We start from the raw sequence: 11,665 nt of genomic DNA, 5'->3' as shown, positions 1-11,665 counted from the left end.
AAAAAAGACACACTGTGAAGTAAAAACCCGTCATGAGTCCTCAAGAAAGTAACACAGTCATAAGACAAAAAAAGAAAAAAAAAGAACTGAACGAGTCATCCTTTCATTCACTCTTTCATCGAAGACCTATATTATGTTTAAACCCCATTTTAGTATCTTTTTTTTCTTGTTAAAAATAATATGAAAAAGAGTCTTTAAAAGATAAAAACGCTTTACTGTGGCGGGGGACCACCTGCGCCACGACGCCCAGCCTTCATAATTTCGTCCACCAAGAGCAGTTGGGCAACAATATCACCCGTAGTCTCTATAATACTCTTTTTCACGATTACATTATCCAGTATACCAGCTGCCAGGGGATCAACTACACCTCCTGTATCGAGACGAAGTCCTACCCATCGATTCTGCAAACGTGCGGCACGACTGGCTTCTTGTAGAGAAATGAGACACTGCTGAACATCAAGACCTGAGTTCTCTGCCAAAGTCTTCGGTGTGACAAGCATAGCGTCAGCATATGCACGCACTCCAATTTTCTGCTTTCCTGTGACAGTGTCAGCAAAACGGATCAAACGATCGTGAAGGGCCACTTCAAACCCACCAGCACCAGGAACAACACCTCCACTTTCATACGCGTTCTTAACGGATCGAAGGCCATCTCGAATGGCATCCTTGATCTGTGCAATGGTATGATCATTGGGTCCCTTGACAACAAGAGTACAGCTTTGTCCTTTACTGACATCTTCAACATATGTGTATTTATCATCTCCAAGAGTAAATTCTTGTACGCGACCAGCCTCTCCAAGCACTTCAGGTGTGAGATTTTCAGTTGTGTTCACAGCTTCGCCCCCACAAGCTAAAACGAGACGCTCCATGTTGCGGCGCTTAGCACGTCGAAGAGCCAAGATACCTTCCTTTGACAGCATTTCTAGAGCGATACCGTCAATTCCCTTTTGGTTAATTACAACAAAAGTGCGTTTGTTTTCCTTAGTGCACACTTGCTTCTTAAGGGCAATAATATCCCGAACGCGATTGTCAGTTACCTTTCGCTCTGCGGCAACCATACGGGCCTTTTCTTCTGGATCTTTAAAGTAAAATCCTGTATTAAGTTCACTTCTTTCGTACTCAAGGGAAACATTGCAGGTCAAAATGTACGCATTCTCAAGATATTTTGGCATATCATCATTGCGGCCACCGTGATCCAAAACAATACCGTTTACAAAACGAGTGTCTGTACTCAGTCGATGCCTCATGTGCATTATTTCAATCATGTGTAAATCAATAGGCTTCCCATCGGAAGGAACAATCGCAAGGACAGCATCGACAACAGCCTCTGCAAGGTGTTCTGACATATGTGCACCAACTTTAGTAGAAAGCACAGAACGAGCCACATTTGTCAAAAACTCACGTTGCTCCTCAGCAGAAAACTTACAAATACTCTCTTCAAGAAACCGTAATGCCTCTTCACGAGCCAGACGAAAGCCTTCTGTTAAAATACGGGGATGAAGTCCATCTTGAATGTATCTTTCACATTGCCGCATCATTTCACCAATTACAAGAACCGTACTTGTGGTACCATCACCAGTAATATCATCAATGGCAGTCGCTGCACGCGCTATCAAGGCTGCAGTGGGATGCTGAATTTGCATTTCTCCTAAAAGGGTGTTACCGTCCTTTGTAATTTTAATTAAACCAGCCCCCGAAACAAGCATTTTCATCGTTCCTCTTGGTCCCAAATTTGTCTTTAGTACCTCCTGGAGGCCACGAGCAGCAACCATATTTATCTCCAGGGCGCTAGCTTTTCGAGCTTGTCTTCCTCCAGGGTTGATGTAAGCCAAATTAGACATTCCTTTTTGTTATTGTTGCTGTTGTTTCGAGATCTTTCAAATCCTTAAGATACAAGCACAACATGAAAGTAATAAAGGAAAGGGGTAAGACAATTAAAAGAGTAAGTAAAATAGGTTAGAAATATAGGTTTAATACACATTCACCTTGTCTTATGCGATAGTTACCTGTAAGAGAATAGAAATATAAAATATATTAATAGCTCTAAAAAAAAAAAATGAAGCCAGAAAAAATGACGAATCTACCAGGTGGGATCCTTGTTACCAGTCTTCTTCTTGTCGTTCAGCTCAAAGTGCTTTGTGCGCTTGAGAACATTCTGAATAATCGACTTGCAGTTAGAGCACTGGAGCTTCAGGACAATCTTCTTTGTGGTCTTTGCTTTCTTGTGGAAAATGGGCTTTGTCTGACCACCATAACCAGACTGCTTGCGGTCGTAACGGCGCTTACCGCGGGCATAGAGGCGAGCTTTGCCTGCCTTGTACTGCACAACTTTAAAGCTCTTATGAGCGTTGCAGCGCTCATCAGGGCAGTGCATTGTCTTCTTCTTCGGGTAGTTCACCATCCTGGCTACTTGACGCACAACGAGAAAGAAAGAAAGAAAGAAAGAGGGGAGAATAATAATAATAAAAAAGAAAAGGAAAATAAAATTTAAAATATGATAAAAAGAAAGAATTTTGTCTAGACGACGATCCAAGATTAACAGAAAACACAGCACTGCCAACTAGAAGCCTTCTTCATTTATTAGCACACGTCAGCACCCACCAATCCCCCCCCCCCCCCAAAAAAAAAAAAAAAAAACAATAAAAAAAGACGAGACCTGCAAAATAAATGAACGAAAGATACATATGTACCTTTCGTTACTCAGCTATAGAAACTCTCAAATAAAAAAAAAAAACACAGAAAAAAAAGATTTTCCTCACGGCAAAGAAAAAACTGCTAGATAGATTTCACAGACAGTGCCTTTAGGTCCCTTTACACCACATTCATCGACGTGACGCTTTAAAACATGAAACATTCCAAACGAGCAGAATGAAGACGATTAAGCAAAAGGTTGTCTCGAGCAAAAAAAAAAGTCAACAAGAACGGCTTTAATCCTAGAATAAAAGAGGATACCAACAAAAAAGAGAGATCACTACATTCGTTCTGTTTTAGTTGTTGTTTTTTTAGTTTTATTTTGCGTCCAAAAAGATAAAAAAAAAAACAGATATTCCGACATTAAAAAAAAAAACACCTGTTTTGAAACCTCACAGGGCTACGAATGGTTTCTTCAGTGCATACCTCCGAAGATTAAAAAAAAAAAAAACCAAGAAAACCTGTGTAAAAACGTATTCATCACATAGAGCCTTTGTTTCGATCAAACACCCGTTCAAATCATAGAGCAAATTTTTAAAGAAATTTTAAGCCCCCTCTCCCATTTTACCTACTAAAGAAAAAAAAAATGTTTTAAATTGTAGCAGTCTCTGGAAGCACACGAGACAATTAAATGGAAAAAAGAAAAAATTGTTTTGCATCACATGCGGTAGAAATGCAAGTTTGGGGTAAAAAATGTGTATCAGGAGACATTAACTGTGTAGGTAAGACTGTGAGAAAACTTTCATTGCTCTGATACAATACTATCGGAGAAACTGCCAGAGTTGGTTGAACAAGTTGAGGGGGAGTATCAAAAATCACTGTTTTTGCATTTGTTGGATTAATGTATGAAAACGGTGGTGAAGTTACGGGAGCTGGAATTGCACCCTGTAGTTGCCCAGTGGAAAGAATCGGTCTTCGTTCACGAAGGATAATTGACTTTCTTTTTTCAATATTAACATCTTCAATCATCTTTGCCACAGTAAACGGATGGGGTTGGTATGGAAATGGGAAAGGAGCCTTTCCATCCATTCCCTCTACACACTTGCATGCGTCACTTATGGAGGAAAAGTGCACAAACACCATGTTACAGGGCGATGGTCCCCCCAAGAAATGTGATTGTGGATGAAAAGAGACTTGTTCCACTGGTCCAAAATGATTTTCACAATATCGTCGCACCATCTCCGGACTTATGTCTTGGGGAACATTACGTATGTAGACAATATTAGAGTTCACATGTGAATCCAGACATGAGTGCACAGAACTTTTTTCGGAGAGCCGAACTTGCAAAACACTGTTGTCCATAACAACTCCGTTCATCAATTGAACTGCTTTGTTTGCCACATCAATACTTTCAAACATCAAGAAAGCTACACCGCGTGAAACTCCTGTTGCAATATCAAGAAGTAGCTTTACGTGCAGAACTGTTCCAACATGTGAAAAAAACTTTCGCAATTGCCCACTATCAACGGAGGGAGGTATATTTGCAACGTAGACGCTACAGCACCCTGATTGTGGGATCTGTGGTTTGCCCTTTGACATGTCCATTTAACAATCTAAAGAGAACAACAACAACAACAACAAAAAAAAAAAACATTCATTCACTTCAATAACATAAAATACTGATCGTGTCAGGTATAACCAAAGAAGAAAAATACAAAAACACGTTATTTAGAGTTGCTTAAAAAAAAAAAAAAAACAGCATCGTTCGTGTTAGATACCATTTAGAACCTACTATACCAACAGTATATCATTCATAAAAGCAAGTCAATCAATATATATAGCAAACTTCACTGCTCAAATAAATCTTTGGGAACCCTCGTCTTCTGCAAATTCGTTGACAAAATAAGTTCACTGTCAGCATTCTCATCACTTCCCAAACTCCGACCATCCAATCGAAACTTGCCGTAATGTCCACGTTTAGCTGGATCAAATAACCCAATTCTGGTGGTTGTATGGTCCACAGTAACTTCATGACCTTGTTCCAAACCCGCCGAGGATGCCAAAGGTAATATGTGCACGCAACCTTCCTTTATAATAGCCTCACTTTCACTTTCACTTGACTTTTCATCATTTACAGTCTTTGTCAATGGAACCTTCGGTGGCAAACGGACAGAAGATTTCTTCGCGGTAGCAACATTATTTTTTTTTTCCCTCTTTCTAAATGCACATCATTATTCAAGCCAATATCTGCAATGGTAGCTTCTTGCGCCGCATGACTGACTTGTGCAGCGTTATTATGAGACTCCTTCATTTTTCTGCAATTAACACAATAGTTACGTCTAAATGCATGTTCACGAAAATCCGAAGAAAAAATCGTAAAGATTCTTGTTTCTGAGACACATCCAGACTTTCAGCAAACGTATTTTGGTATAATTCGCTTGCAATAGTTGTTTTTTCTTACCAAGGACAACACCCTCTGAAGAATCACAAACAGGAACAGACTTTCCTTCAAGTGCTCTAGTTATTTTTTTTCGTGGGGAAATCGAAACGGGATCAACATACCGAGCCACCGCAGATCGCAAAAAAAAAAAAAAAACAATGTAAATCTTTTTTTGACCACAATTTAAGCAGATATCCTGCTTAAATGCATGCTCTCTATATTCATTACAAGCAGCTAGCTTTGTTTCTTCAAATAAGGATACCTGCACGGTATTAGGGGTAACCCGTTTATCTTGATTATGCAAGTGTTTCGACTGCTGACAAGTTACGCAAAGATCATGTTTAAAAGGATTTGCCTTGAAATTTGAGCATGGGGGCAACGCGGATACCATAACTGAAACATTTGCATGCGACGACTTACTCTTTCGGCACTTCTTACAAATATCCTTTTTGAAAGGATTCGGTTAAAATTGAGAAGAAACCATTCTACTAAATGTGAAAAACAAAAAAAAGTGTCCCACTGCAGATATTGAGGAATCCTAGTCACTATGATAGGCAAGAGAGGTACAATACGAGAAGACTACACCCATATATGCAGAAAAAAAAAAAAAAAACGCATACCTTCCGCAGTTGAATCAAATAATAATAATAATAATAATAATAATAATAATAATAATAATAATAATAGTAATAACAATACCCCAGATCACGGGAGCAGTAAAGAGAGAAATAAGCCGCACACTAACTGTGTGACGCCAAAGAAAAAAAATCAATGACAAACATTAACTCAAATTCAACCTTCTCCCCCCCCCCCAAAAAAAAAAAAAAAAATGGCTTAAGAAAAAAAAACGAAAAGAAAATGAAAAAAAAAAACATCGTCAACGGAAAAAAAAGCGGTAGAAACAGAAACACACACACACACACTACCACCAAAGAAAAAAAAAAAAACGAAACACTAACATAATTAATCTCCAAAACTCAAGACACCAAACTAGAGCACACGGAATAAAAAACAAATCGCAGATATACACCTGAATTCAGCATTTTGCCATTTTTTCTCTGCACATAAAAGAAATAACAATCAAAAGAAAATAATTAAGAGATACTTTTAATGTCATCACTCTAAAAATATTATATCCTTGCCAATAGTTCTTTCCTTCTAGAACCAGGTAGTTAATAAAACAAATTTATGATACCAGAGTTCATCGATTACTCTACGAAGTGGGGGATTTTTGGGGGATACCGTAACCGCTGGAACCCTCTTCATAGAAAGGTAGTGTGGTGGGGTGTGACTGTGATAAAAAAAAAAAAACCAATCACGAACTTTCAACGTAGTCATCTCCTACGAAGAAAGAAACTATGGGTAAAGCAAAAAGGGAGTAAATAGAAAGAATCCCCCACCTTATTTATTTGGCCTCACCTTGTCACACATTCATTCCAACACTTTTCAAGAAACTAGCATAATCAGTTTCAATCACTTAGATACAGCATCACCAAAAGGAAAAACCACATTTCACCAGACGAACGACATAAAGACCTCCCCTTTTTAAAAGTCATAACAGCACAAACATAACCCCAAACCATAGAATCAAAAAAAAAAAAAATGTCAAAAACCATAATATTACAAAACAAAGTCCTGAAACACTTAAATTGGTATTGAAGAAATCATCAAGAAAAGAGAAAAAAAAAAACGGCTCTCAATACACCATTATCAAACCCGACACCCCCACACACAGAAAAAAAAGATACAAAAGCAGCAATAGCTTGAACTCCTGCAAGCACCGCTAAAGCACAATCAAAAGAGCAACATTGCCAAATATATATATATATATATATATATATATATATATAGAAGGGTAGAACACACTTCCTCAAGCAACAAAAAGAAGTAAAAAATATATAGCAGAATAGAAAAGGAAGCAATTGCAGAAAAATTCCCGGAGCACCTTCTTTCATGCAGAACGCAACCACATTAATGTCCAATAAAAAAAGGCACAACAACTTCAGCAAGAATGCACAGGGAATTTTCTTCGCGTAGAAAAACCAACAAAAAAAACAAGAGAGCTTTCTACATAGAGTCAAACCCAACACAAAAAAAAATTTCTTTTCGTTCATTAAACGAATACGAAATTGAATGTCATCCACTCACTATAGTAAGCATAAATCAAAAAAAAACCACAACAACAGGCCCTTAAAAGGCATTTATCAGTTTATTTCTTCACAATATATTTTAGCAAAAAAATAAAAATAAATAATAATAATAATAATAATAATAATAATAATAATAATAATAATAATAATAATAATAATAATAAGAATAAGAATAAAACCCAAAACATGGGATACGAAAAGAGTTTCAGAGTTCAAGTATACAGTTTCCATCAAACAAAAAGCAATTTCCCTAGAAGAACAGTGACCTCATGACATAGAGCAAATGGTCCACCAATAGAACAGGACACTGAGCCCAACACCTGAACTGAAAATCAAACGTGATATATATATATATATATATATATTCAAATCGATATCGCCAAGAACAGACACGCACACAACATATCAGGAAAGGATGCTCCACACCTTACTTCATATACAAAGAAGAAAAAAAGAAAACAGAAACCTCCGCCTAATATTTTCCCGTTTTGTATTTCCCACTCATTGTGTTTTAATCAAAAAATATGAAAAAAGCTTCATCCATCAATTCATTATCAATACTGAGAAAAAGGGAAACGTTAAAAGCCCCCTTTTAACACACTCCCCTGTGCAGGACAAAAGAAGACATATTGAGTGGGTTTTTTTTCTATATCAACCCTATTCAACAACAACCACACACTGATAAAGAAAAAAAAAGTATGATGATGTTTACCAAACTAAACATTAGAGCATTCCTTTCCCAAACTCACCAAAAAAAAAATAAAAAACCAAGGCCCTCAAAAAGGAATAAAAAAAAACCACACCATTCTCTTCGGGACACCTCGGCGCACCCGACCCTCCTGGGCAAGAAAAGGCGCGGCGATTCCGCGCTTCAAGGGAACACCGGGGGATCCGGGGCCAGGAGGCACCAGACCCCACAGCACCATCCAGAAAAACAAAGGGACAACCGCCGCAACACCAGAGAACGCGACGCCCGGACCGCCAGCGTTTCAGCGATGGAGAGGGTCCCCGGGCAAAAATCCCACGCACGACGGGTCGCCGGCAGAGGCGCCCACCGAATGCCCCAGGAGGGTTGGCGAGAAGCGTCCCGGGAGAGTGACTTTTTTTGGGGCGCTTTGCGCTGCTCGCGCCGTGCATGCGGCATTTCCGCCTGTCTGGCCGATGCCGCAGAACTACACGAACGGCACAGAGACTGTTGTGATCGATGGTGCAAATATGCGGCTCTTCTCCAAATGCGGCTCTTCTGAGAAGCTGACCAGTTCGTTTGACCGATTTGTGAAACGGACCTTTACACACCGCAGAGGTGAGCTTGGTGAAGGCGTGCGTGCGGTGTCAGTGGTCGCCGTGTGCGTGCGGAACGTGTCTGTGCCACTGCAGCTTGGTGTCTCTGAGGCGTACCGACTGTCAGCCAGCGTGGACGGCATCATGGTGGAGTGCGAGGAGATCTACGGCTGCTACCACGGCTTGGAGACACTTTCACAACTGATTTCGTTCAACTACAGCTCGCGTCAGTACGAGCTGCACCACGCACCGTGGCGTGTGGATGACTTTCCACGCTTCTCGCATCGTGGAGTGCTGGTGGATACAAGCCGGCACTTCTACCCTGTTCCCGTGCTCAAGCAGATCATCGACTCACTGACATACGCAAAGTTGAACGTCCTGCACTGGCACATCACGGATGCACACTCGTTCCCTATGGAGAGCAAGAAGTGCCCGCAGCTTGCAGAGCACGGTGCCTTCTCCCCTGCTGAGCGGTTCAGCATCAAGGACATGGAGGAGGTGCGCGACTACGCGATGGCGCGCGTTTTTCTTTCATTCTTTTTTTTTTGGTGGTTTTTTGAGTTCTGTCAAAGAGAATAATGATAGGGGACACACTTGTGTGTGTGTGTGGGAGAAAAGAGCAGGGAAGAAGATAGCAAAGTGAGCTTCATTTTTTCTCGAGAGAATTTCCATTTGCTGTTGTGTGTTATATCATTTCCTGTAGTGTAGGTGGATGTGTATCTTGCGTCCCGAGGAGCTGAGATTGGTTGGTTGTTGTTTTATACTTATAAAGGATTATGACGGAGAGACGTGACTTTGCAATGATCTTTGCAGCCTACATACCTCTTGATTCTCTGTGAACCACGGCAGTGAAATGTTCGGCTGGACGGGCTAATTTGGTTTACGTTTCCGGATCGGTGTGTTGTCTTGCTATGGGTTTTTGGTCTCAGCATAGAAGTCTGAGAGATGTTTGTTTGTCTCTGTGCATGCCGTGCTCGATTACAGTGGGTGGAAAAGGAAAGAATACTCAATTATATGTATTTATTTTCTTTTCTTGTGTCCATTGTTTTTTTTTCGAGTTAATTCTTAATGGGGGTGTACTCTGTTAGCGAAGCAAAGAAAAAAAAATATGGTGATCTTTAACCACCGTTGCAATATTTTTCTTTTACTGCTTCTATTTAATCTTCTCGGTGGTGATGTTACACTTTTGGTTCTGTGGGCATCTTGTTTTTGATAAGCATTGGTGACTCCTAGAGGTGATAGAGAAACTTAGGCGATACTTTTTCTGATCTTTGCAGTGGTAGCATTCATTCTCAGCATGATCTTTTTATGATTGTCTTGCTGCTTTCAGCGGAAGGGACTTTTTTGGATCTTTGCCTTTGGTATCACGACAACCGTTTTCTTTATCCTCGGCGACGTTGCGAGAATGCTATATTTTTGATTTTTATTTTTCGCTTCTGATTATTGTGACAGTGACGATGCCTTCCCTAGTGTTATGTTTGTTTCCTTTCCTCTACTGCCTCTTGTTGCCATCATTGGCGTGACCATTTGTTGCTGCCACAGTCGAAAGAGAAGTATTCAAGCGGAGGGAGAAGATAATAAAGGTGTGGGACGAGCCGTCTCGGAGGTTCCACAGCTTGCATCCACTCTTAATGATGGCAAGACGTCAGCACAAAGGATGAATTATTTGGCAAACAATTCTCTTTTTTTGTAGATATGTGCCTGTGCACATCACTGTAAGTTTTTGATATGAAAGGCAGATTGCACTCTCTGACAAAAGGAGACTCTGTACATTCAAGCTCTATTGTGGTGAGATCCACTAATGATTTATAGATGTGTATGTGTGTGTGTGTTTTGTAAATTCTACAAGGTGTTGGTGTATTGATTTGAGACTCTTGTACGGCATTCATTTTGTGGGTACGATAAGGACCAGTGGAGGATTCTGTTTATTTTTTTATTGTTTCCTGGTTTATAGTTGCTATTAAGGTGTGAGGGAATGAGAGATTTTTTTTTTAATTTCTACGATACTAGTGTCCTTCATCTGTATTTGCAGTGCAATTCACCTCTTGACTGCTTTCCGTCTTTTCCTTCCTCCACAGAATAGCCTCAAGCAAACCACCACCACGAAGTAATCAAACAAACCAGGCAGCATAATGGAGCTGGTGAACACAGGAAGAGTACAATCAATGCAGCTGCAGTCTTGTGACGTGCAAGAAGCGTACTACGTGCGTAACGACACACACAACGTGATGCCCTCTGAGCATTCTGGGGCATCTGGAACACGGCCTCGATGAGTGAGTGAGAAGAATAGAACGACATCACTGTTGCATCAAAGGCTGTCGTTGCAACGGGTGCTGCATGTCCTTGTGGTGTTATGGCTACTGTTTGGGCCAAACCCATTTCTCTGCTATGCCGAAGCTGCTGACACAAATGGTATTTTAACAACCATTACCAGTTGCTTTCCTAGTGTGGTAATCTACCCCAGTCAAAAAACATACTACTGTGAGGTGGATAATGTCAGTTCTCTGAGTAACTTGACTCTGACAGCTGGGTATTACACTCCTGAAGGAAGACTTATTTCTGGATGGCCAGCTTCTCTTGTGAATGGAACAAATCTCATTGCATTTGTGGCGATCACTGGAGCTGTTTCAGGGAGTATGAGTGTTGTCATTACACGTTTTTCTACGACTGAACTTCCTGCAAATAAGCCAATATCTAATAAATTCACCATGAACTTTGTGGATTCTGGGGAAACAAGAGCATCATTTACTTCCAACAGTGCCTATTATGGGTTGAAGGCCATGTTGGAGACAAACTTCCCAAATACCAATGACATTCAGAACTACCTGCTGGTTCCCCCTCAGTCAGACTGTGAGGACATTGCAACACACTGCACTGCTGCTGCTGGGTGCTACAATTTGACGACTCCTATATCCCTTCCTTTGCGTGGGCACTATTCACTGTGCTTAACAGCGAGGGGATGGCGAGGCCACTACCTGCGGTGGGGTGCAGTTCCCCTCGAGGTGAATGTGCTGGTGTTGACCACACTGTATATGAACACTGTTGGGGGCAACAAAATTTTGTTTCAGGATGCAATGACGGGTTCGAATGTGACTGGAATGAAGAATGTGTTTCTAGTGAAGTGCCCATACAGTGGGTGCCCGCGCGTGAAGGTAAACAGTGG

At 40.6% G+C, this 11,665-nt stretch overlaps 8 protein-coding genes across 8 annotated transcripts; 2 read left to right on the top strand and 6 right to left on the bottom strand.

The window, feature by feature from the left end:
* Nucleotides 1-212: 212 nt before the first annotated feature.
* Nucleotides 213-1,841, bottom strand: LSM04_001402 (Chaperonin Cpn60/TCP-1 family; the record flags this gene model as incomplete). Its single annotated transcript, XM_067338316.1, has 1 exon — nucleotides 213-1,841. One exon carries the CDS (start codon nucleotides 1,839-1,841, stop codon nucleotides 213-215), a length of 1,629 nt encoding a protein of 542 aa, XP_067193665.1.
* Nucleotides 1,842-2,080: 239 nt separating this feature from the next.
* Nucleotides 2,081-2,401, bottom strand: LSM04_002395 (Ribosomal protein L44e; the record flags this gene model as incomplete). The annotated part of the gene is made up of 1 exon (XM_067338315.1): nucleotides 2,081-2,401. One exon carries the CDS (start codon nucleotides 2,399-2,401, stop codon nucleotides 2,081-2,083), a length of 321 nt encoding a protein of 106 aa, XP_067193686.1.
* Nucleotides 2,402-3,318: 917 nt separating this feature from the next.
* Nucleotides 3,319-4,230, bottom strand: LSM04_007507 (RNA recognition motif domain; the record flags this gene model as incomplete). The annotated part of the gene is made up of 1 exon (XM_067338314.1): nucleotides 3,319-4,230. One exon carries the CDS (start codon nucleotides 4,228-4,230, stop codon nucleotides 3,319-3,321), a length of 912 nt encoding a protein of 303 aa, XP_067193785.1.
* Nucleotides 4,231-4,478: 248 nt separating this feature from the next.
* Nucleotides 4,479-5,462, bottom strand: LSM04_003726 (uncharacterized protein; the record flags this gene model as incomplete). Its single annotated transcript, XM_067338313.1, has 2 exons — nucleotides 4,479-4,842; nucleotides 5,032-5,462. The coding sequence occupies 2 exons, from the start codon at nucleotides 5,460-5,462 to the stop codon at nucleotides 4,479-4,481; spliced, it is 795 nt and encodes a 264-aa protein (XP_067193715.1).
* Nucleotides 5,463-7,922: 2,460 nt separating this feature from the next.
* Nucleotides 7,923-9,081, top strand: LSM04_008966 (Glycoside hydrolase family 20; the record flags this gene model as incomplete). Its single annotated transcript, XM_067338311.1, has 2 exons — nucleotides 7,923-7,927; nucleotides 8,070-9,081. The coding sequence occupies 2 exons, from the start codon at nucleotides 7,923-7,925 to the stop codon at nucleotides 9,079-9,081; spliced, it is 1,017 nt and encodes a 338-aa protein (XP_067193803.1).
* Nucleotides 8,093-8,365, bottom strand: LSM04_006827 (uncharacterized protein; the record flags this gene model as incomplete). Its single annotated transcript, XM_067338312.1, has 1 exon — nucleotides 8,093-8,365. The coding sequence occupies one exon, from the start codon at nucleotides 8,363-8,365 to the stop codon at nucleotides 8,093-8,095; it is 273 nt and encodes a 90-aa protein (XP_067193770.1).
* A 1,506-nt stretch (nucleotides 9,082-10,587) lies between the features above and the next one.
* LSM04_009643 (uncharacterized protein) lies at nucleotides 10,588-10,881 on the bottom strand (the record flags this gene model as incomplete). Its single annotated transcript, XM_067338310.1, has 1 exon — nucleotides 10,588-10,881. The coding sequence occupies one exon, from the start codon at nucleotides 10,879-10,881 to the stop codon at nucleotides 10,588-10,590; it is 294 nt and encodes a 97-aa protein (XP_067193816.1).
* Nucleotides 10,882-11,138: 257 nt separating this feature from the next.
* On the top strand, nucleotides 11,139-11,648 carry LSM04_000567 (uncharacterized protein; the record flags this gene model as incomplete). The annotated part of the gene is made up of 1 exon (XM_067338309.1): nucleotides 11,139-11,648. A coding segment is annotated over one exon (510 nt), but the record flags the coding sequence as incomplete, so codon positions are not given.
* Between the last annotated feature and the right edge of the window lie 17 nt (nucleotides 11,649-11,665).

This window comes from Trypanosoma melophagium (assembly GCF_022059095.1).
Source record: "Trypanosoma melophagium isolate St. Kilda chromosome Unknown ctg15segment0, whole genome shotgun sequence".
NCBI lineage: Eukaryota > Euglenozoa > Kinetoplastea > Trypanosomatida > Trypanosomatidae > Trypanosoma > Trypanosoma melophagium.
The sequence above is the reverse complement of the archived record's forward strand: the minus strand, read 5'-3'. Positions and strand labels throughout refer to the sequence as shown.